The sequence below is a fragment of the Cricetulus griseus genome, chromosome 4 (assembly GCF_003668045.3).
Source record: "Cricetulus griseus strain 17A/GY chromosome 4, alternate assembly CriGri-PICRH-1.0, whole genome shotgun sequence".
NCBI classification, from domain to species: domain Eukaryota; kingdom Metazoa; phylum Chordata; class Mammalia; order Rodentia; family Cricetidae; genus Cricetulus; species Cricetulus griseus.
The window spans coordinates 167,621,366-167,644,651 of record NC_048597.1 but is presented as its reverse complement, the minus strand read 5'-3'; the positions used below and the strand labels follow the sequence as shown (position 1 = coordinate 167,644,651).

The following is a 23,286-nucleotide window of genomic DNA, read 5'->3' as shown; positions in this document are numbered from 1 at the left end:
CAGAGGTTGGTGTTTGCTTTTCAGAGGGAAGAGGGGCTGCTGTTCAGTAGAGAATGAGCTCTCCTGGGGGGCCAGTGTCTCCCACCTGTTTGCACAATGGAAGCACCTGATGCAACCAAGAGTGGCAGGGCTAGGCACTTCTAGGGCTAGCTGTGGTTGAGAACCACTGCTCCATCCTATTATTGTACTTAAATTTTTATTTGGAAGTAACTTCAAAGGTCATAGAAAGTTGCAAGAGTAAAAATTGTATGTGAAACTCCTATCTTCTTCTACCCAGATGTGCCTATTGACCTCTGCCCTATTTAATGAGTCATTCCTGTCCTCAAATGTGCTTATTCACTCTTTCCACAGACACCATGGCCTGTCCCTCAAGTACTTGAGCAGGTGTTTCCCCAAAATAGTCTCCGATAATCACAATACAGGTGCCAAATTTATTACCTTTAATGTCTATGAAATATCTACCATTCATACCAGCTGGCCTCATGATATTCTCTGCAGTGTTGGTCCCTCTGCAGGTCCAGAGCCAGCTGGGATCAGCAGTTCTGTGGAGCTGTCGTTCTTATCTGGACTAATCCCATAGTTTTGTCTCAAGTGACATTGACATTATAGAAGACTGCAGTCCCAGTCAGATGGTGCTGTTCAATGTGAGCTTATCTGATGTGCCTCCTGTTGAGGAGCTTGAATTCCAGGAAGAAGACCACCTGTGTCCCAGGTTCACCCAGGGCATCACATGGAGGGGGCACAATGTCCACCTGCCCCCACTGCTTGTGATGTTCATTGTGAGCCCCCCGGTCTGGCAAGGAGGCGGTGTGAACAGAACGTTTTAAACCGAAGGTGGTTTACCTACTGGCAGGAATAAAGAGAGGACTGAAACAGCCCAGCAGAAAGTAGCTTCGACCCTCAGGGCCCTTCGAGGGAAAGGAAGGCCCCCAAGGAACTAGACACCCATGAGAGGTTCTCGCTAGGCTTCTGTGGAGTGACTGCCGCAGGGACACTGGGGTGCCATCCCTGTGGAGAAGGCTGCTGGACCCATGCCAGAAGACAAGCCCCTCATCCTGCCCTGGTGGCCCCTTCAGAGATGCCATTTTCAGCTGTGAAAAAGTGCTGTCTGCAGAGCCTGGGTCAGTGTGACAAGAAAAGGTAGGGAAAAATAAGTAACTTGGGGCACCTAGTCAGTGTTGACCACCTCTTTCTCTAGGATATAGTTAACTCTTTTGTGCCTCCTGACTGAAAACAACAATCTCTAGAGATAGAACTAGCTGCCCCAGATTCAGCAAATATTTCCAACTTTGGCCTGATTGATATTTGATCACAAACAGTAGTAGGACATGGTGCCACCATGTAGAACTGTTGTTACATCACAGGGTGATGGGAGGGTTTCAGCTCCTTTGTAATCTTGTACGTGCCCTCTGTTGTTGACAGAAAGAAGCCTGTGATGTACTGACGGCTGGCAGGCCTTTGGAAGCCGTACTCACATGGCATAAAATGAACCAGTTTAAACAGTCCACAGCAGCGCTGTACAGCCATGAGCCTAGTTTCAGAGCAGTTTTCATCATTACATATCAGCCCTTTTTCGCATGTAAATGATGGTAGTAGTGTATCCTGTACCCAAAAAGGTCACCTTGAGTTTTCATGAATGTTTCCCATTGCTTTTCAAAAAAAAAAAAAAAAAAAAAAAAAAAGACTATCAATTTATGTTTTCACCAGCCAGGCGTGAAAATCCGCATACCCTTGTTGATCCTCGGAGTGTTGCCTGCCTTTGCCTTCTCTTCTGGTAGGTAAAAATGTGTCTGGCTGTTAGCCAGTCCTAGGATCTTTTAAAAGTGGTTAAGCATTCCTGTCCCCTGAATTTCCAGCATTGTCCTTCACTTTATTTGACAAGGTTTGTTTTCTATAGATCTTAGCAGTATTAGGTAACTTTTCTGTGAGACCTCTGTGGCTTGCCAACACTCTTAGTGGGTTGTGGTGATATATTGTTTATGATCAAATAAAGCCACTGAAGATGAGAAAAGCAAAGCAGTGAGCCAGTAGCTCTTCCCTCTACCAAGCTGAAATGGCAATCATGTCTCCACCTTAGATTCCTCTCTCTGCCCAGCCATATCACTCCTGTCTCCACCTCCCTAGTGCTGGGATTAAAGGCATGTGATCCCAGTGCTCACATCACCTTTGTGGGAGCTGTTTCTCTTTTAGATTGGGTCAATTTTGTGTAGCCCAGGGTGGCCTTGTACTAACAGAGATCCACCTACCTCTGTCTCCCAAGTCCTGGGATTAAAGGTGTGTACTACCACCACCTGGCCTCTATGGCTGTGGCTAGCTTTGCATTTTGATCCCCAGTGGCTTTATTTACTAGAGTGGGTGGTTGCTAAGGAGGAGTACCTGTATCCAGCATCCTTGCCAATCTTGAAAACAATTGGTCTGTTCTCTGTGGCTTTCTGTTGTGGTTTCTTTGGGGTCCAGAGTGCTCCAGAGGAACCACCAAGTTTACCACTTTTAGAGGGGATTAGGGCTGTGCTAACTGTGGGGAAGGTGACTCATACAGGCCCTGCTATGAGTGTATCCAGTAAGGACAGAGGCGTGATGATTATAACACAGGAGAGGTATCCTCAGGATCTAACACCTAGTGGACACTCAAGGTCGGAGGCAAGTCAATGTGGTACCATAGAGGATGTTTTTCAAACCTTGAGTAAGAAGTATGACCAAAGGGCTCAAGAGTTGCCTGACTCCTACTCCACTTAGGAATCACCAGAACATTGGGAACATAGGCTATGCTGCATAGATCAGGGCTCAGTGGCTGGTTGAGCAGCATAGCTAGTCCAGCCTGTAAACCTTGAGTGCAGCTGGAGATAGGTGGGCAGGGCTTTCTCCTTCCTTGGCCCTATAGTGAGCTCTGCTGAACATAGTTGTCAAGCCTATCCCTGAGATCCCAACAGCCTGAGGCTGATGAGGGGAGTGAGTTCCCTGTATGTGGTGACCTTTTAGGAGCCACAATGGGAAGTAGCCAGACCATGGAATGGGTCATGCTGAGCTGGCTTGGTCCAGGAGCAGCTAAGGGAAAGTGGTTGGAGTTCGCTGCTGGGTACCAGTGGTGCTGAAGTTGTCTGGTCAAATGGTGAGTGGTTTCTGGTCCCTACTGGGAAGGACTCAGTGGCAACCATGGTTGCCCTAACAAGCATACTGAATGAGGTGATGCTGCCTACAGCCAAGATCCAGAGGCTGTAGGCCTGGCTGTTAAAAGTGGCAACCCCCTTGCTTTTAATTAGTGTTCAACTAGTGACTCTTTAAGGTAGCAGCTTGCATAAGGCCAGCTGCACCCCTCCTGCTGGTGATGGATATTACTGAGGCTTGCCTGAGTCAGCCCAAGTGTAGTCAGACCCTGATGCTCTGACACAAGAGGCCACGGTCTCCCGTCTACTGCTGTCTTTGAGCTGCTCTCTGACAGGGAGAGGCTGCAGTTTTTCATGTACAGTTATGCCAGCTCCTTCTTCATCTGGCACTGTCTCCCTGTGTAGTTGGTTCTCAGCCACTGATGTGACCTGATCCACAGGAGAACAGGGAAGCTGTAGGATGCAGTGAAGCTGACTAGAATTCATCTGTGGGTTTATTTCCCTCTGGTATAAATTGAGATCCAAGCATTGCTTCTCATTTTCCCTGGATGCCCAGTAAGCAGGCTGCTCACCCATCACTCAGTGGGGCCCACCGACACTGCAGTACCTGTCAGAGATGGTGATAAATATCTGGGCCAAAGGTTTTTTAAAAAAATCTTTGCAGTGGAATGGGATGATCAATCAAGATGACAAGGTATTTTCAAGGAATAAAGAAAGCTGTGATATAGCTACCCCAGAAGTCAGTCTCTGCTCTGCCTGTCCCAACCCCCTCCCCGCTTCCACCTGCCCACCTTGAAAGGCTTAGTTCAGATTAGGTCAGAGTTCACAGCTCTCTCCCACTCTTCCTATCCTTTCTCACACCCATGAACTACGGTTCCCATCCATTTCTATATCCACCAGAATTCTCTAGGTCACTTTGTCGAGCAGCCTTCACCCTGTATATGGGACCACCCCCTGACTGCCTTGGAAAAACAGCAGCTGTGTGCCCCTCTGGAGGAGTGTGCTCTGTCAGGGCACCTTGGCAAGCACCGACCAGTAGGAAAAGGGTGAACAGGGTACCTTCCTGTTTTTCTGGCCCAAGTGGACTTGTCATTGACAAGTCTTCATTTGCTAGTTTTGCTTCCTTCATGGGAGGAGACCAAGCCCTGGATTAAGTCATTCTCCAAACATTCCTATGTGCATATCTGATGTGTCACAGGTGGGTGTGGTGTCTGGTCACCCCACAGGGTGTTCATGATGAGGAAAATAACATTTCCAGAAGGATGTCAACGTCACTTGGTTCTTTCCATGGCTCAGAGCCCTTTCCCATACCGGCCAAAGAAGGCTGACCGCCAGTCCCTTCCTCCAGAACAGCCTGTCCTCAGATCAGAGCCCTGGTTCCAGAGAACTGCTTGGGGTCTTTGTACCTGAGATGGATGAGAAACCACAACCCCAAATAGGCCCAGCCTTGTCACAGGCATGCTTGCTTAAGTAAGCCCGCCTTTCTGCTCCAGTGAGGAAGATTGGAGAATGGAGACAGGCATTGGTGGTAAACACAGAGGAGCCAGCAACCCCCTACTCCTCTCTAGACCAGTTTGCTCACAGTTTTATCTCTGGCATCTGACATTTGCCTAGGTACATGGGTAGGCAGGCAGTGTCAATGAGTAAGCCACAGGCCCATGGCTGGCTTCTGTGATAGTGCATGTCGGGAAGGGGCACTGAGGGAAGTAGTTTCCTTGGTGGGGGGCCACTGAGGGCTGTATACCATGAACCTGAGTGTCTTCCCAGTGAGCTGCCTCCAGACCCACCAGTTATTTCTAGTCCCCTAAGTATGCCAATGCCCTGTGTTCACACGTTTGCCTTATCCTTGCTGAGCCTACCTGCATCTAACTGGCTGTCTCCAGTATCAGTGTAGCTCAGACACCTGGGGCCAGGCCTCTCCTCTGTCCCTAGCTGAGACTGACTACCTCTGAAGGCTTGTCTGTAAGTGGCAGAGCTCTGTTCTCCCAGACTCCCCATACTCTGGCTTCTGAATTGAGCCCCTGGACACTGCAGTAAGAGCAAAGAAAGAATGTTCCCCTTTATTCCTCCTGGAAGAAAGTCACTGGGAGTAGCCAGTATCCATCTCATCCCAGGGCAGCCAAGTTTGGTTCTGGCCCCATGAGGCCTGGGCAGTGGTGAGAACAGTCCTAACCTCACTGTGAGGGCAGAGGTGTGAGCACAAGTCTTTCCTCAGAGCTTCTCCAAGTAGGACCCAGGGACAAAGCCACGCTGTCCATTCCGTTCCACTGTCCACCAGCCATCCTCTCCTTCCAAGATGACCACCAGAATGTCTCCTGCAGAAATGTCCAGCTCATCGGAATTCTGGGCAAGAAATGGCAAGTGTATGAGATTGGAGGGTCTCCTGGGTGGGCTGTAATCTGACACTCCACCTTGGCAATCCACGCATGTTGGGCTCCCAGGGTGAATAGTCTGCTGAGTCATGCTCAGGCCTCTAGGGTAGTTCCTTTGGAGACAGACAGGCTGTGAGGTTCCCCGAGAGACTTGGCCTCCTAACTTGCTCAGGTTGTCATGGAGACCTCCTATCCTGGGCTTTTCTCACTGCTCCAACCACTGCAGCATCTCAAAGGCATTTGTCACACCCCAAGAGCAAGCTCTCTTAGACTTAACTATGCAGCCATCTACTGTCACCTGAGTACCCCATTACTCCACAGGCCTGAATCCCTGAATGTGACCTCGGTTAGTGCAGCCCACGTCCAGCCTGCATGCCTTCCAGGTCTTCACCCTCACTTCAGCCACTGCTCGAGTTGGAATCCATCTCAGCAGTCGTTCTGTGGCTGCCCTGATCGCCTTTCTCCAAGGATGTCAGTTCCAGGGCCTCATTTTGGCCATTGTGGGTCTCTGGGTCCACAGCAGCCCTGAGCTGTCAGCCTTATGGTCTCCATGCGTGCAGATTTGTGCAGCTAGCAGCCCAGCAGATGTTCACTAAACTCTGGTGCTGGTCTAAGTGCTCATGCCTAGGCATGGGTACCCTCTAGCCAAAGGGCAAATGCCTCACCTGTGCTGTGTAGTCATAGAGCGCCCGGTAGTTCTGGGCTGATGTGTCATGGTTCCCCTGTGTTGCCTGCACGTCGATGGCTGCATAGACCAACTCTTTGTGCTCAGGAGTAGGAGCCAGAGAATCTGTGGAAGCTGAGAGCAAGATGAGACTGGAATTAGCCCCCTCCCTGAGGACAGTGGTCCCTGGAGACTGCTGGGGGCGGGCTTGATCCCAACGCCATTCCCGCTCTTGGACAGTATACCTTTCCCTTTGGGGTGTTAATGCTCCACCTATGCTGCTATGTAGGAGTTCTCTCCTCCTCTGGAGTCTTAGGTGACATGTCCCCTGTCCCATTATCCCCTCCCCCCTCATTTACCAGCAGGTAGTTGAGAAGATGTGATCTTGGGACTTCCATGCAGCAGCCCAGAGAACCTGGAGGAAGAGGGGAAGGCCTGGCGGAACCTCATGGGAAGCAGAGGGACTTGTTGAAATTCTCAGCACTCAGGGACCTCTGCCAGCCTGTGGCCACATCTCCGGGCCACCCCACAGGCCATTTCTGGCAGTGCCTTCATCCTCAGCACCCCCCTCCCATACACTCCTGGTCATCTCAGCACCTGCAACCAGCAGGGCCCTAACCCCGGGAGAGACACGACATACACACCCCCACCCTGCCCTGCATGGGAAGAAGCTGCGCTTAAAGTTCTTCTCCCACACATTTTACCAGGCCCAGCCAGTTTGAACCAAGCAAGTCTTCCTTCCTTTGGCCCATGGTGACTAGACCCGGTCACTCACAGGGCACAAAACAAGGATCCTGGCACCTGATGACAACCAGGCTAAGGAGGTGGCCCTGTAAAAACCTGGTGAATTCTCCAAATGCCTGGGCTCTGGGCCACTTTTAAACCACCTGGAGAGTGCCATCATTGCTGCCTGACAGTTAAGACACTATATCCCCCCTCACGGTGAGGCCAAGGGAGCCAGATGAGGCACTTGCCCAGGTCTCAGCATAGCCACTGGTCAGTAATTGCAATGTGAGTGATTAGTACTTGGTTCCTCTTGGACTGAGGGCTCCCTGAGGGTAGTTTGATCATGGGATATCTCCGTGGAGTACCCTGTACCTGGACAGGGCACCAGACCTACAGGGAGCTGTTCAGTCCATCCGTGTCTCACCTCTTTATCACACCACAGGATGGCTGGACACTAGGGCTGCAAATTAGTGGGGTGACTTCCCGGTCATAGTAATTCTGATACGGCACCGGAGCTGAAGAGAGAAAATGCACAAGGCCTAGAGTAGCGCGGCCTGCGGACTGTACCTGGCCCCACTTACCCCTTATGGCTCTGGACCAGAATTTTTTTTGTTGTTTTGGTTTTTTGAGACAGGGTCCCTCTATGTAACTCAGGTTGACCTCAAATTCACAGAGATCCACCTGCCTCTGCCTCTGCCTCCCAAGCGTCGGGATTAAAGGCATATTTCACTATGCCAGGCTTTTGTTTTTAAAGATTTTTGTTAATTTTAATTATGTGTAGATGTGTATGCATTCATGTGGAAGCCAGAGGTGTGGATTCCCTGGAGCTGCCGTCGTGAGTTGCCTGATGTGGATGCTGAACTGAATGGCTCCTCTGCAAGAGCAGCAGACGCTCTTAGCCACTGAGCTGTCTCTCCAGCCCAGAATTCTGCATTTGTGATTTTATACAACAGGTCGGGATTGGTGCAGACCGTTCTACTGTGACCTCCTTAAAATTTCCCATCCTCCTCTCTTGCTCCTGAGAACACTAGAGCACTCAGCTCTGTTCCTTTTAAACCTTAAGGGAAATAAGCCAAGAGCCCAGTCCCAGAATGTACTGTCCCCCAGCCTACGTGTGGTCAACTGAACTCAATCGGGAAGTGTGGGCTAGCCAGGCCTGGCTCCGGGAGCTAAGCCGCCCACAGGCTGGGTCTTACCTGGGGGCTCTCTGCCAGTGCTCTTGGACTGGATGAAGCCATTGATGTCACCGTCCACATTACAGCCTTCAAGTGTCAGCCGTACCTCTTCATAGAGCTGTGGGTAGGGAATGAACAAAGGCTGTGTCCAGGCTTCACCCCAATATCTGCCCTTGCCAGTCACCTTGATACCTAGTCTTGCTATATAATTCAGGCTCAGTGCTGGGATGTCAGGCCTGCCAGAGAAATTAGTGACCTGACTGATGTTCCGAAGTTTCCTGAACACCAAGCTCAGAGTCCCGGGAAGAGGCCCGGCTCACTGTAGTCCTCTGAGGCCCAAGGTATAACCTGTTTTAAGATGGGAGAACGCACGAAAAGGGAAGTGGCATGCCAGGGTATCAGAGCCCACACCTGTTGCTACCACTAGGATCAGGTGGCTCATAGGCAGGAGTGGTCAAGAGCTGCCCTGGTGTAGGTGGTAGCCCCCTGGCCAGCCCTGAGTGTTGGGCTCTGTAAGGTGACAGAGACCCTGAAGGAGCTACGGGGAAGGAGTGTGAGAGAACCTAGACCAGGTTCCCACCAGCCCCTCCAGCCCTCAGCAAGTCTCTGCTGTGTTGCCGAGAGTGGATGGACACAGCCCTGAAGGGGCAGGTGCCCTGAGTGTAGGAGCAGGGAGGAGAAGCAGATGCAGGGAACCACAGGAGTACAATGTTCAAGGTTTGGAGAGTAGGCCAGGGGCCCTGTCAGACTCATGTGAACCGCAGAGGTCTGGGGAGATGCTGGCAGGGCCCCAGAAGACCCGAGCTCACCAAGATGCCCTCTCCCAGCCCACACACCTCATCATCCTTGACACATTGCATGGAGAGCTGGTTACAGTGCACCCACAGGGCATTTCGGAGGATGGTCAGTCGGTCAAACTCCTGCAGCTGGAAGGCCTGTAGGGGAGGAAAGAGGATTGTGGGGCCAGCGCCACCACAGCTCAGCTAGGAGACCAGTACAGACCACTTTGCTGCAGTCAAGTCTAGCAAAGACAACCCTGTAGGTCCCCTGTGCTCGAGAGGAGGCTGGGGGAGCCTAGTGAGAGGCACAGGACTCTCCTGGTTCTGTCCATCAGTAGGGTGTAGGGTGGGCTTTGAGCCCAGTGTAGGCTTATGAAGAATAAATCCCTGCAGGAAAGGGATCCAGGGCACAGGCCAGATAGTGTTGGGGACAGACCCTAGGCACCAGCCAAGCAGATGATTTATAAGTGGAATGAAAGAGTACTGTCATTCCAGCCCCAGCTTCCCACAGATAGAGCAGGTTGTATGTGGAGGAACAGGCTGTTTGCCTGGGTCACTTGCCTCACAGGTGGTCCGGTGTTCCTGCTCCCATTCAGTCCTCGCTCTCTCCAGCTGTTCAATATTTTGCCTGTATACTCGCTCTACAAGCACAGGGGACCCTTAGGCAGGCCTGGTAGCCTGGACCTCCCCTGAAGGTTCCCATGACAGAATCTCCTCTGTCCTTCACTCCTGAAGATACCCACCCAGCACAAGCTCCCTCAAGTCCTGGGAGCCCCCTCCCCAAGGGGCCTGGCTCGCTGCTGGTCAACACACACAGCTGCCATTCTGCTCTTTGCAGGGTGACTCTCCACTTCCCCACTATGCTCCATGCCCTGAGCGCCAAGGGCTGGAGCAGAAGTTCTGCACCCAGAGTTCTGCTCCATTCCCCGTGTCCCATCCCCTCACTTTACAGATGGCAAACTGAGGCTCAAGGAGCGTCTCTGCAAGCTGTTGCACTACAGCAAGCTGAGTCATGAATATGGTCATCTGGCACCTGCTGAGGGAGCAGCAGGTGTTGGAGAGGTGAACAGAAGGGAGGATCCATCCCTGGGATGGGAGGATGGCTGAACAGGAGCATTTGTCACTGTGCGTGTGAGATAAAGGGATGTGGCCCTATGGATCTCAGACTCTGAAACCCAATGGCTTGGGTTGGAATGCTGACCACCACTTTGTGCCTCCGCTTCCTTATAAGAGGAAACAGTCACCATGGCCGCATACAGAGTGACGAGTAGCTCTGTACTCTGGAGAGCACCAGCTGAGGGTAGACGAGTGGCCAGGGCCTCGTACCTGCCTCGGTGGCGGACTCCTTGCACTGCTTGGCTTTATTCTGGCTCTGAGGAGACAGGAGAGTGGGTGGGTGAATTCTACCATTCATCTGCAGCCTTGCTACAGAGGGGACCAGGCTAGTTCCATGGAAGGGAAATAAATAAAAGAAGAAACCCGCAGCCACCTGGAAACTTGAAAAATGCAGATGCCAAGACCCACGTGGCCTCTGCTGCATTGCTGCTCAGAACCCTGGCTCTGGTCAACTGGGATTCAACTCGTCAACCCACTGCTCTGTGTGGGGCTCAGCTTTCTGGGTCCCCAATAGCTCAGTCACCCCTACCCTGTCCGGAGGTTGCCTGTGCTGCAGAGGACCTATGCTCAAGAATGTTTCTGGAGGACACCCATCGCAGAGTGGACACAGTGGAAAGGGGTGAGCAGCTAGCGTGCCCCAGATATGCAAATTGAGCCCAGGGATGACAGCTCCTTCCTGCCTACTGACTCTACCCTGCTTTGGGGGTCACAACATTCATCACCCCACGCCACACCCCTAGTACGCGACATACCTTTTCTACTTGCTTCTGATGGCCGTTGGCACTCATGCGCTCAAAGGCCTGTTCAGCATCATCTGCATCCCGGCACTTCTGGTCATATGCCTTCTTGGACTGAAGGTGCAGAGAGGTATGTCTGGGGGCTGAGTGCCCTATGTGGGGCCTCAGGGTGAGGCTTCGTAAGCCTAGACTCCCTTCCTGTGAGGGGCTCTGGTAGAAGAGGTTTCCTTCCCAGGGATAGAGATGTAAGGGCTGAAGCCTGTTGCCATGGAGACTTCAGGCCCCATCATCCAGGCCCTTACACCTTCTGCCCTCTCAGATGTCCCTTCTCTCTGCTACTTCTGGACTCCTCAGCTGACAGTGTGGGTCACACTCATGGACTATGTGTATGACTGCCCCTCTATCTTTCATGCAAGACCCTGAAGGACTTGGGCATCCAGCACATCCCCCAGCAGGCCTATATGCATAGTGGACCAAGGTCTGAGGCAAGCCTGTCCCAGAGCCCTCCCATTTACCTCCATGGTCTTCTTGTAGAGTGACAGCTTGCTCTTCTGGACACGGTCCATGACAGCCTCATACTGCAGGAGACATGAGGCTCTGAGCTGGGGGCTCTGGCCTCAAGACGCTCCCCTAGGCCAAGAGGATGGTTGTCCTTGTCCCTGGGCCATAACACCCCTCCAAACTTGTGTACACCAGTGCATGTGTGTCCATATCCTCTCTCTCCTAGAGTTACCTCCTTCAAAGCAATACCACTCAGGTGTGGTATTGAACACCTTTAATCCCAGTATTTGGGAGGCTGAGGCAGGAGGATATGAGTGTGGGGTCAGTCTGATTTATATAGCAAGCTCCAGGCCAGCCAAGGTTATATAGGGAGACCCTCTCTCAAACAAAATCACAATATACTCAGAATAGAACGGAACAGCTTAGGCTGTGGATTTGCCTACTGTTTCCTTACTGGAGGCCTCAACCTGACTTGGTCTCCAGCTGGAGAGAGCATCCTCACCTATACACATATACTCACACCAGTCCTGAGTCTTTCATTCACAGGCCACCACTTGCTCACACTGAGTGTACACTGGCATACACATGAATACCTAGTCTATACTCAGCCACCATCTCCCAACTGCTTGCATGGCATACACCACACATTCCATTGTCCATCCATTCATGACCCTCGGCTGAGCATCCCACACACTCAAGTATCTACCCCTTTGTGACCTTAGGCTGAGCATCCCACACACTCCAGTATCCACCCATTCATGGCCCTAGGCTGAGCATCCATGCATGCAGTACACATATAGCCACGCCACAGCACAACATTCACCGTGGGCTTCTTGGATGGAGTAGAACAGCCAGGACTGAGGCTGAGAGTCAGGAGAATTAGAAGTAAAATGCCTCTGGCTATACAATTGGAGACAGTTTGTGCCCTGGGGTCCTGAGGAGGCTCTGGCAAGCCACCAGGTTACAGCAGCAACAGCAGTCAACAGGAACCTGCCTGTGCACCTGGCCCGTCAAGGACACCATGTATCTCTCTCTTCACCGAGGGCATATATAGACCCAGTCAGGCTCATTGCATCACAGTTCTGATGGCAGGTCCTGACCTCTCTAGGAAAGGAGCTGTTCTGACCATAAAACTCACAGTAGCCCAGCCAGGTCTCTGTCACAGCAGGGTTTCCACCTGCTCTGTGACAAGCCTCTAATCAGAGGGCTCACCTGTTCAAACACTCAAGTCCAGGCAGTTTCTGGAGATAGTTCTGGGGACTCATGTGCTTGGGAAAGCCAGTAGAGATCCCTGTAAGCTTGAGGCTGTCCAGATGGGCAGACAAGGTGTAGTAGTTTGAATATAATTGGTCCCTATGATATCTCATAGGGAGTGACACTATTGGGAGGTGTGGCTTTGTTGGAGTAGGTATGGGCTTGTTGGAGGTAGTGTGCCACTGTGGGGTGGGCTTTGAAGTTCCCTATGTTCAGGGTACTGCCCAGTGGCTCAGTCAACTCCCTGTGGTCTGCCTATCAAGATCTAGCCAGTACCACATCTGAGTGCCGACTTGCTTCCCACCATGATGATGGACGGAACATCTGAAACTAAGTGAGTCACCCCAATTAAATGTTTCCTTTATATGAGTTGCTGTGGTCATGGTGTGTCTCCACAGCAATAGAAACCCTAAGACACAGGGTTTACAATGAACTAAGTTTCTGCCTTAGAGCCCTGTTTGTGAAGGGTCAAGTTCCCAAGGCAAGGGATGCCAGTAAGAGTAAAGTTCCCAAGGCAAGGGATGTCAGTAAGAGTATCTCATACAAGAGAGAAACTGAGGCACAGGAAGGGGAAGGACCTTTCCTGGATCTCCAGACGCTGCTTGGCCCCAGCTCTGAGATTTAGCCACTTACCCTCCAGGTGGGCCAGGTGCTCAGCCAATCAGAGCAACAGACTTTGGAGAGTTGTTCCCTACCCCAGCCTTGAAGCCTCCCTGCAAAGCAACCCCAAGCCTGTCTGCTCTTACTGCCTGCCTGCAACAAAGCCTGAACTCACACACTGCCCGCGATGAGGCACTCACTTCCTTCCAGTGTAGCCACTCCTTGTGGGCACAAGTGCCTTCAAATGCTTAGCTGAGCCTGAAGCCTGTGCTGCACCCCTAAACAGTGTCTTTCCCCTCCCTGCTGAGCCACCCTGTAGAGTACTGGCCCCAAGTCCACCTGTCTTCAGAACCAACAGCAGTAATCCTCATGTTCAGGACCAGCTTCCAGGGGCCACTCAACACGAGTTGGCGCCTGTGGACAGCTGGCACTGTTGCTGACCCTCCGCAGTCTAGGAAGTAGGATAGTCAAGCCCTACATCTTTTCTTCCTCCTGGCATGGCAGCCTCCATGGGGCATTCTGTCCCAGAGCTAACCCTTTATGGAAACCTCATTGTCATGGTTGGTTTCCATTGTCAACTTTATATCCCTAGGAAGACAGAGACCCTCAGCTGAGGAATCGATTCCATTGGATTGACGCATGAGTGTGTCTGTAGACCATTTTCTTGACTGTTAATAGGAGGGCCAGCCCACTGTGGGCAGTACTATCCCTAGGCAGGTGGCCCTGGGTTATATAAAAAATGTATCTGAACATGAGCCTGGAAGCAAAACCAGTGAGCATTTCTTGTAATCCCTGCTTCAGTCCCCACCCTAGTTGCCCTCAGTGACAGATTGTGACATGGGAAGTGTAAGCCAAATAAACCTTTCTTCCCAAGTCAGTGTTTTATCACAGCACAGGCTAGCAAACTGGAGCACTCACCTTCTCCCTGTCATCAAGCCATACTTCCCAACTGGCCCCCAGAACGGGAGTGACCTTAGCCACCATCCCCTCCTTGGTCCCGCAATCTTCCTCCTCTGGCCTCCCATCCCTTCTTACCTTCTTCCGCTGCTCTTTCTGCCTCTCACGGAACTCCTCCAGGCTCCGCAGCTCCTCACGGAGGGCCAGGGCCAGCTGGATGTGTGCGCTGCCCACGTTCTCTGTCTCTAGGGTGACAGCGTGGCCTCTGCCTGGATCAGTCCGGCACCCTCACACTTCACCTCCCAGCCCTCACATCTTCCATCTAAATCTGGACCACAGCCGAAGCACACACCCCAGTCACCCCTGTGAGAGCTGTGCCCTATAGCCCTGCTGCTATAGGGGATGGTTGGAACTTACGCTGCTTCAGGGAGTCAAAGGAGGTCCTCAGGGAACTGCAAAACAGAAATGCAGGTCTGCAGGCAGGCATGCTGCAAAAAACCTGATGTCCTGCCTGGCCCATGGCACTTTTATTTTGGAGGGAGGGTCCTAAGCCATATATACACTACCTCTGGATGCAAGGGACCCTTTGGCTATGTTCATCGTTAATGTGATCCCCAAACTGGCATTCTAGTAAACCAAGTTTCCTTTGTAAATTACAAAGCAATCAGACCTTGCTATGGCAGGAAAGGAAGTCATCCACCCTCCATTCCCTCACTCCCTGCTTCTGTTTGCACACTTAGAGAAGAGAGGTGGGTCCCGGGAAGCTCCCTGCCCTCTCTGAGACCTCCCCACCAGGGCAGGCACCTAGCCTAGTGCTTCTGTAATCCAATGCTGATAGCAAGAGTCTGAAGCAGGGGAATGACCTTTGACAGCTCCTTCCAGCAGGTGGCCTGGAAGGCGAATAGAAAGGGTCACAACAGGGAGAGCTATTTGGACTGTTCCAGGGAGGGAAGGAAAGGAAGAGGCTCCACAGGGCACAGGAGCCCAGACAGTGCTCAAACGGGAGGGGGTGCTATGTGGAGGAACTGCAAGCACCTTGGGAGTGGGGGGGGGGCAGTGCACCACCTGGAGTCCCAGCACTCAGACAGCAGAGGGAGAAGGCCACAAGTTCAAGGCCATCCTGAACTTCACAATAAGCCTCTGTCTCAAACACCCCACTCCCTTTCTCAGACATCTCCACAGGGCTCAGTTTACTTGAACTTTATTTTCAGATGGCTTCCTGAATGCCCCGAATAACAAATGATGAACACTGGAGTAAAGAGCTGTCACTGTGTACTGGGAGGGGCAGAATCAAATGCCCTGTATTCTGTCTGGCAGCCTTGTTTGCCCCAGAGCATGGTGACACTGAGGGTTGAGCTGAGGCTCCAGCACTCCCACCCCAGACACACTGCTGTTTATGGGTGGGTATAGGAGTCCTGGGGCAGATACAGGAACTACAAGAGAGAGAGACCCACGGAGCAGGGTCTTTGAAGGGCATGAGCTGTGTTCAGATGATGGTGTGGAGATCAGGGCGTCTCCTACTGTGGGTTTCCATACACAACAGCTGTAGACCCTGGAGCCAGATGACCAGGCTCTTCCACTTATCCACTGTGTGACCCTAGGCGAGCCGCCTGGCCCTGCATCTTCACTTCCCTTCTCTAGGGAAACACAAAGTGGTAGTGAGAATGTGAGTCCAGCGAAAGGTACCATGGAGGCTTGGTACAAGGTAGGAGCTCTGCCTGTCACACTCACACATATGCAAACTCTGCCAGTCCTGGGGACATCCTCCAGGCACCAGCAGCCCACCTGGCCTGCTCCCAACCCCATACTGCCCCTTCTAAGAGTTTTCCAGTGCCCCCCTTCCCAGAAGTTGCTGCCTTGACCTCAGGTAGGAGTCTGCCTGGCTACCCCAGCTTGAGTCCTTTCCCAGAGCCCTTCCCCAGGTGAGTGGCATGGGAGCAGATTCACATCAGGCTGTGGATGGTGAGGGAGGTCTGCACGTCTGTGCTCCCAGCTTGGGTTTAGTGTACTGAATCTCTTAAGGACACAAAAAAATGCATGGTGGCACAGCTTGCCCCAAGGTATTTAGACACCATCTGTAGCCCCTAGCTAAGGAAAATAAAAATGCCATGGCTTCCTTATCACCAGGATGCCTGAGGAACCAATCAGTCGGGCTGCTGTGGAAACTGAGGCTAGAGTATGGCAAGGTCACTAAATATCCCAGTCAGCAGCCTATTAGCCCTTTGTTACGGTCTTTCACTGCCTCTCTGCAGAGTGCTCTCCCGCCCTCTGGTGGTACAGTTGTCATATGACACCCATCTCATAACCAATTCTCCTGGTGTCCTTTCATAGAGCCCCACCTGCCTGTGCTTTGGGGTAGAACAAATAATGTTCCTCAGATGCTTCCTCTTCTTGGACAGTTGAGGAAACAGAGGCCAAGGACCCCTGGGGATCCAGGCCTGAAGGAAGATGAGATCCTAGTTACTGTCAGGCCTCTTCCCCCGAATGACAAAGCCACAGAGCAGTCCCAGCAGCCTGAGAGCCATCAGCCACACAGATGTGCAGGCCTCTGACCTGACACTGACCACTCAGTCTACTTTCCAGGGGCTGCTGACACAGAATGAGAATGGCTAGCCTGCCTCAAACCCACAAGCCAAGATACCCTGATGACTGACATTTACAGGTAAGGAAACTGAGTGACAGAGGCAAAAAGACACCCCACAGCCATGCAGCTGGTAAGAAGCAAAACCTGAAGGCCAAGGCCTGGAGCGACGGCTCAGGAGCTCAGGGGTTAAGAGTGCATTCTGCTCTTGCAGAGGACCCAAGTTTGTTTCCCAGCACCCACACCAGGCAGCTCACACCCCTGTGACTCCAGCTCCAGGAAAGACCTGATACCTCTGGCCTCCATGGACATCTGCACACATCCACACAGATATACTGACAAACACGTTTGTAACAAATCTTAAAAGCAAAATGTCAGGGCTGGAGAGATGGCTCAGTGGTTAAGAGCACTGGCTGCTCTTCCAGAGTACCCGAGTTCAATTCCCAGCACCCACATGGCAGCTCACAGCTGTCTGTAGCTCCAGGTCCAGCAGATCCGGCATCCTCACACAGACATAAATGCAGGCAAAACATCAATGCACATAAAATAAAAAGTAAATTAAAAAATACCAAAAAAAGCACAAAATGTCAAGGCCAGCCCTTCCACTTTGCAGAGGAAGGCAGGGGATGTCTGCTGTGGTGACCTGCTTTCTCTAGAGTGATAGGAGTTAGGATGATTCTGGCTTTTGTCATCTACCACCAGTGTCCACACAGGCTTCCTGCTGGCTATTTGGCTTGGCTCTCAGAAAATCTAGGCTTGAGTCTAGATTCATAGTATAAGTGTCCCTCACAGAGCGTTCACCACACTACGTCTCTTCGTCTTAGCACCCCAATCCTTGGCCTTCTCCCAGTTGGAAGCAGGCCTTGTGCCTACAGGGAGCTGTTGGGAACAGAGTTGCCACCCTTCTCAATGACATCTTTGAGTTTAGTGGAGCTAAGCTCAAACACACACACAACACACACAACACACAACACACACACACACACACACACACACACACACACATGTCCCCTGGCCCGAGAATCTCAGCATTTAGGTTTCTGAGGATGAAGGTGGGGTGGGCCTTAAGATGCCTCTGATCTATCATTGCTCATCTGTAACCACAGAGGAGTTCACAGAGCACTAGCGTGGCTCCACTCCATCCTCTGAGGTGCCCTTCCTGGGGCAACAAGAGGAAGAGGGGGAGGAGATGACCACTTCCTGGGCAAGGTAGGGGTTTGGGCAGATCCAGAGGACCAAATAGGGATAGGTAGAGAGAAAGGAAGGGTGATAGTGGTCAGAGAACCAAGCCAACCCTTCTGCAAGGCTGGTCATGGGGTGTGGACAGTGACAATAAGATCCTGCAGTAGCTAGGCTGTCCTTTAACACGTAGGAGCTTGGCAGGTTCACTGGTGTAGCATGTGAATGAGGTGTGAGAAAACTCATTTTAAGATGCGACTAGAACTGCCTTTCACTTAGTATTTTCTTTATTATCATTTCATGTGCTATTACCGGGGGCCTGAGCCCCTCCTCCTGTGAGATCCAAGCTAGTGTGAGCCAGGAGCCCAGGCAAGAATACTGGTTTGGGGACCTCAGAAGTGGAGGCAACCAGTAGAGTTCTCTTAGTGTGGACTATTGGTGAAGTTACTTCACCCCAGGCCCTTGTCCTTCCATCTACTCAACTCTGCTCCTATCTTACAGGCAGAGGGGACTGGTGTTGGAGGATGGCCACCATCCAGGCCCTTTTAAAGACCAACACTTCCCACCCACAAGTGTCTATAACAAGTAATGTGGACCCACTCACATTCCCTGCGGAAGGACTAGATAGGGGGAGGGGCCAAGGTAGGTAATAAGGACGACATGGGGCTTTGCCTTCCCCTTTGTGCCCCCAACCCCTGCTAGAAGACCAGTTAACAAGTTCAAGGCTGGATCAGGACATGTTGTGGTTCGATCAGCCATCCCTTTGTTTAAAATTACCCCCACAAAGGTCCCCCAAGGCCCCTAGCCTGGCTTAGGGTTCCTGAGTACCCCCTCTGCACTACAGGGTTCTTTCTCTGTTTGCCTTGCTGTGTGTACTTCTGTTTGTTTTTTCAAGACAGGGCCTCTCTGTGTAGCCTTGGCTGTCCTGGACCTTGCTCTGTAAGGCCAGGCTGGCCTTGAACTCAGTGCTGGGATTAAAGGTATGTGCCTTTAACCAAAGCCTTCCTGTAGCAGATGATTCTGTCTGCCAGGTCTAAGATTTTTCCTGCTGCTACCTGTCATGTCCAGATTCTACCTGCCTTTTAAGTCCTTATATGCCAGAAAAATGAACCTGACCTAGACCCCTAAGACTAGCAACACTGCCAAGAGCCCTCCAGGTTGGAATGGAGGGGATGACCCTGTTTGAACCAAGCTCTGTGTTGACAGTGAAGCAATCTAGAGGTCCTCTTGGAGGAGGTATCTGTGGGGAAGGTCTGCTGCAAAGTGCTAAAGAAAATGAGGAGATCATCTCAGGGTTTGAGTTCTTGAACTTCCTTGGCAGTTTGGGTCAGGACATATGGCAGATACTCCATAAATGCTGAGGACACGGAAGACGACAGACACTTGGTCCACAGTTAAAGAAACAGTGCCACATGGGACAGCAACATCACTTGTGGGGATCAGCAGGGCCTGCAGGTGGCACAGCTCTGAGGAAGGGGGTAGGCTTCACCCCATTGTGCAAGGGCTCTATGTATGCAGGTATCGTCACATCTTTGAGCCTTTGTCCACAAGTAGTCATGATAGGAGTGCCCTAGTCAGTTCCTCTCCTGCCCCAACTTAGGCCTGCTCTGGTCACTTTCTTATCTTGCTAGAGCCCCCTGTGGGTTCATTTGCCCCTGGGGAATCCCTTTGCATGAAGGCTACTCCTAGAAGCCTGCCTCCCAGATCACCGTGCAGCATCTCTCCCGGTCTCGGCACTGGACTAGGGCCAGCCTGAGCAACGGCTTAGGAAGCCCAGCCATTGGGTACTTCTGCCCAAGTAAGAAGCATTGAGTTCACCTGCAGTGTGGAGGGGCAGGTGCAGGGGTCAGGGGCGAGTCTACAGAGACCCCACTGCTCACTGAGCTCATCTTGCTTGTCACTGCAAGCTGTCTGCTTTCACAGACAGGGACCTGGCATTCAGACAGAGAGTGACTTTCCTGGGGTCATACACAAAACAAGGCAAGCAGACACTGTCATCCCTCTAGCCTTCTATAAGCAAGAAGCAAGACCCACCCAGAACCTCAACTCCCACAACCACTCTTCTCCAGTGGGCAGGAGATTGGCGCCACCCCTCCCCCATTCACAGGATGCCAAGCTCAAACCCACATCATGCTGTCAGTTGGTGGCATCTCCCACCCTGCTGACAGCCATGGGTGACTCATAGCCCACTGAGCATGCTGCATACAGACCTGTCACCTGCCCTCCTGACTTGGTGATGGTGAGGCTGGTGGTGCCATGAACCCTGGTCTTCCCAGAGCACAAACTCATACAAGATGATGGCCTCAGGATGCCTGGTAACAGGCACCACATGGGGTCCAGATGCTGCTGTCCAGTTTACCCCAATCAGAAAGCCCCAAGCCCCGAGTAAAGTCCAGAAGATTCCTCAGAGAAGCAGGGGGAGCCACCAGCACTCTTACTTGATCTCTGTCTGGCCACCAGCCTTGCGCGCAATCTGCACCAGCTCCTTCCCGTACCTCTCTTCCGCCTGGGCCCTGCAAGGACAGAGCAAGCACTGTGTCCCTTCCACCACTATTGGCTGGCTATGGCCCCAAAATATGTACAGGACCCATATTCTCCCATCATATTTTGTTGGCAAAATGGCTACTGAAAAAGTTGAGCTGTTTCCTTCTGAGGATAAATGTTAGTTGAAAACAGGCCTGTCCAAAGGGCTGCTACATGGTATGCCCCTTGGAGGAGGCCCAGGCCCAGGAGCCGCAGGAGACAACAGAGAGCTCTGGCTCGTGTGTGAATGTATGAGTGTGTGTGTGTGTGTGTGTGTGTGTGTGTGTGTGTGTGTGTGTGAGTCCAGGTGTATAGGTACCACAACGTACCTGTGGAAGTCAAAGGACAACTTCCCCACCCTCTCCACCCCCTTTAAGATTTCATATGTTCGTATACTATATCCTGCAGAGATACCAAGGAGGCCTCTGGGGATCTTGTCACTGCATCCCCTCTTGTTTTGAAGGGGATTTGAACTCATGTCCCTATTCTTGTTTAGCAAGTGATCGACCCACTGAACCATCTGAGGAGTTTTAGCTCTTAGCTTTTGAAAGCAGACCCATACTGAGAGCAGCTGGGCTCTAGGGGGCGTAACCACTCCCTTCCCTGTCTGCTCTGACCACCCAAGCCCAGCCCTGCTTACCTCTGCCTGAGCAGCTCCTCCACATCTTTGCACATCTTCCTGCCATCCAGCAGCCGCTGTAGCAGTACCTCATATCCCGTGTGGGCCGTGAAGTCCCTGCACTGTAACATTGGACATTCATGAGGACCCCAGTAGGACAGCAAGGACCTTGCTGACAACCTCTGGAGAACAGCCTCTTTCTGGCCTCCATGTCCCTGGTCAAGCACCTACAGGTTAGGGCCAGCCTCATGCTGGTACACAGTACCACCCCATACATGGAGGTTCCAGGACCACAGCTGTCAGGCCTCAAGAGTCTGATACAGCAGCTTTAACACAAGACAGTGGGTAGATGAGAATGGCCCTACTGAGGCTCCGTGATGACAGCCAGGCCCCAGATTCTTTCTAATTAAATGCCTGGTGTGGCTTGTGCCCTATGACCTCATGACTTGAGCTAAGTAAGGAAGCATGTTCAGGAGGTAAAAGTGGTGACTGGTCATAGAACACCTGGCCTGGCTCAAGTTCTGTTGCATCCCCTGCTGGAGTCATCTCTTAACTAGGGGATTCTGGGAAGCAGCTGACCTTGTGCGTAAGCCTTGTGGAGCCAGCTAAGGCCTAGATCCACAGCTTAGTGGCCAATGGACAGCTGACCCTAGGCTCAGCACTGCTCAGAAAAGGGGATATGAGCTTACAGGCTGAAATTCTACAGAGAGATGCAACACTTCAAGTTGGCTGAATGTAGACAGGGGTGGGGGGCACTTATGCCCCCTGTACTCTTCCCAATATCTGATTCTCTGTAGATCTTGAGGTCCACCAAATCCCCCTGTAAGAAACTTACTGGAGGTATAACCCAGGTCTTCTAGGCAATTGCCCTAACCCTAAGCCATACCCTCAGTCCTTTTCTTGATTTTTAATAATAGCCTTAGCTGGCTATGTGATACCCCAACCTGAGACAGTTGCCCCTGCAACTTGCTGCAGGCCCATTAGGGGCAGGCATCTCCCTTCCAAGTCTAGGCTGTACCATCCGGAGCCAGGCTCTCATTTTTTATGTCTTTAAAGGTCAGCTTTCTTTCCTTCCTCCCTTCCTTCCTTCCTCCCTTCCTTCCTTCTTCCCTTCCTTCCTTCTTCCCTTCCTTCCTTCCTCCTTCCTTCCTTCCTTCCTTTCTTTCTTTCTTTCTTTCTTTCTTTCTTTCTCTTTCTCTCCCTCCCTCCCTCCCCTCCCCCCCCTTTCTTTCCGAGTTTAGAGCACAGCTTCCCACTCTTGACCTCTGCCCTCCCTGGGGACTCCCAGGTCAAAGTCTGTAGCAGCATGAGGAAAAAGTGAGTCAGAAGCTACAGATACCCCCCTTCCCTGTGGGGGTCACTGAGCTTGTGTTAACATTCAGGGCACAAAACCACAGACCCCAGAACTGTGAAGAATCTGTCCAGTGCCCCTCAGCCCTTAAGAAACTGAGCCCCAGAGAAGGGAAGGGCCTGCCTGGAGCTTTATTACAAACTAGAACCTAGCCCCTCAGGAGACTTTCTCCTCTGAGGAATTTTTGCAGGGAGGGCTAACGGTCTATGCTTCCTCCCCCATGCCCAGTCCTGAATCTCCAAGGGGCTCTTTCTGTCCTCTGAGTCCCAGGGTAGAAAAAGGAAAGCCAACCAGACTCACACCGGCCATACTGGAGGACATGAAAGGCAGCAAGGGGCCCTGCAGCCCAGGTCTTCAGGAGCTAGTGTCCTCGGCACCTGCAGCAGGCTAGAGACTCCCATCCAGCCCTTGTGTGCTGCCGCTGTGGTGGCGTCAGGCACAATGAGCCACAGTCACAAGTGATCCAGCTGTTCTAAGGGAGTGTCTAGTCCCTCAGGGCTGCCTGCCTTGCTTCCATCCCTGCCCCCTCATTCTCCTCCTCCTTCACCCCCACACCACCACCTTCTCAGCAGACAGACTGATTCACTGCCAAGGGAAGAAGGAAGGGGATTGTGGGAAAGAACCTCCCAATCAGAAGTCCACCATCTATCCACGGCAGACTCCCCAGGGCTACCCCAGCTCGCTCTCTCTTCCCCCCCCTTTCTCACCTCTTCCTGTCCACCATTAGCCTGTCAATCAAATCCTGCCCATGATGTTACCCTAAAGCATGAAAATAGAGCCCTGCCTGGGCCTTGAGCGAAGGCTCAGAAGTTAGGAGCACTTACTACTCTTGCAGAGGTCCCGTGGCTCACAGCCTCCTGCAACTTCAGCTCCAGGGGATCTAACTCCCTCTTTGGGCCTCTGCAGGCACCCACATGTACATGCACACATACACATAAATAACAAGACAAATCTTTTAAGACAACGAAGCCCTTACTGGATCCACTACAACCTGCTAGGCATTTGCCCTGAGAAGGGCTTTGCAGCAGTGAATGGGGATCTTCTGCAGCCTAGGCAGCACTCCAGGAGCTGAGCCATTCCCAGGACACAGCCACCCAGGGACACCATG

The 23,286-nt window shown here is 52.0% G+C and overlaps 1 protein-coding gene across 2 annotated transcripts; it reads right to left on the bottom strand.

Annotated features, from left to right (window-relative positions):
• Positions 1–5,138: 5,138 nt before the first annotated feature.
• On the bottom strand, positions 5,139–22,707 carry Pstpip1 (proline-serine-threonine phosphatase interacting protein 1). 2 transcript variants are annotated; one of them, XM_027415027.2, is made up of 15 exons: positions 22,481–22,707; positions 20,849–20,949; positions 20,124–20,198; positions 14,343–14,377; positions 14,064–14,170; positions 11,189–11,251; positions 10,689–10,787; positions 10,147–10,192; positions 9,382–9,461; positions 8,878–8,976; positions 8,063–8,159; positions 7,291–7,381; positions 6,500–6,555; positions 6,142–6,275; positions 5,139–5,447 (listed from the first exon to the last, which is right to left on the bottom strand). In XM_027415027.2, the coding sequence occupies exons 1-15, from the start codon at positions 22,577–22,579 to the stop codon at positions 5,316–5,318; spliced, it is 1,314 nt and encodes a 437-aa protein (XP_027270828.1). In that variant the 5' UTR covers positions 22,580–22,707; the 3' UTR covers positions 5,139–5,315. The 2 variants fall into 2 exon arrangements, with proteins under 2 accessions (XP_027270828.1, XP_027270830.1); XM_027415029.2 differs by having other exon boundaries at positions 6,500–6,585; positions 22,479–22,636.
• Positions 22,708–23,286: the final 579 nt, after the last annotated feature.

Bases quoted from the DNA above. Each gene is read 5' to 3' on its own strand.
- Pstpip1 (XM_027415027.2), bottom strand. From the start codon at position 22,579: ATGGGAGTCTCTAGCCTGCTGCAGGTGCCGAGGACACTAGCTCCTGAA. The intron at 14,171-14,342 runs GTAAGTTCCAAC...CTGTCACCCTAG, and splicing joins CTTTGACTCCCTGAAGCAGC to AGACAGAGAACGTGGGCAGC. The intron at 11,252-14,063 runs GTAAGAAGGGAT...TGTCTCCTGCAG, and splicing joins AGAAAGAGCAGCGGAAGAAG to TATGAGGCTGTCATGGACCG.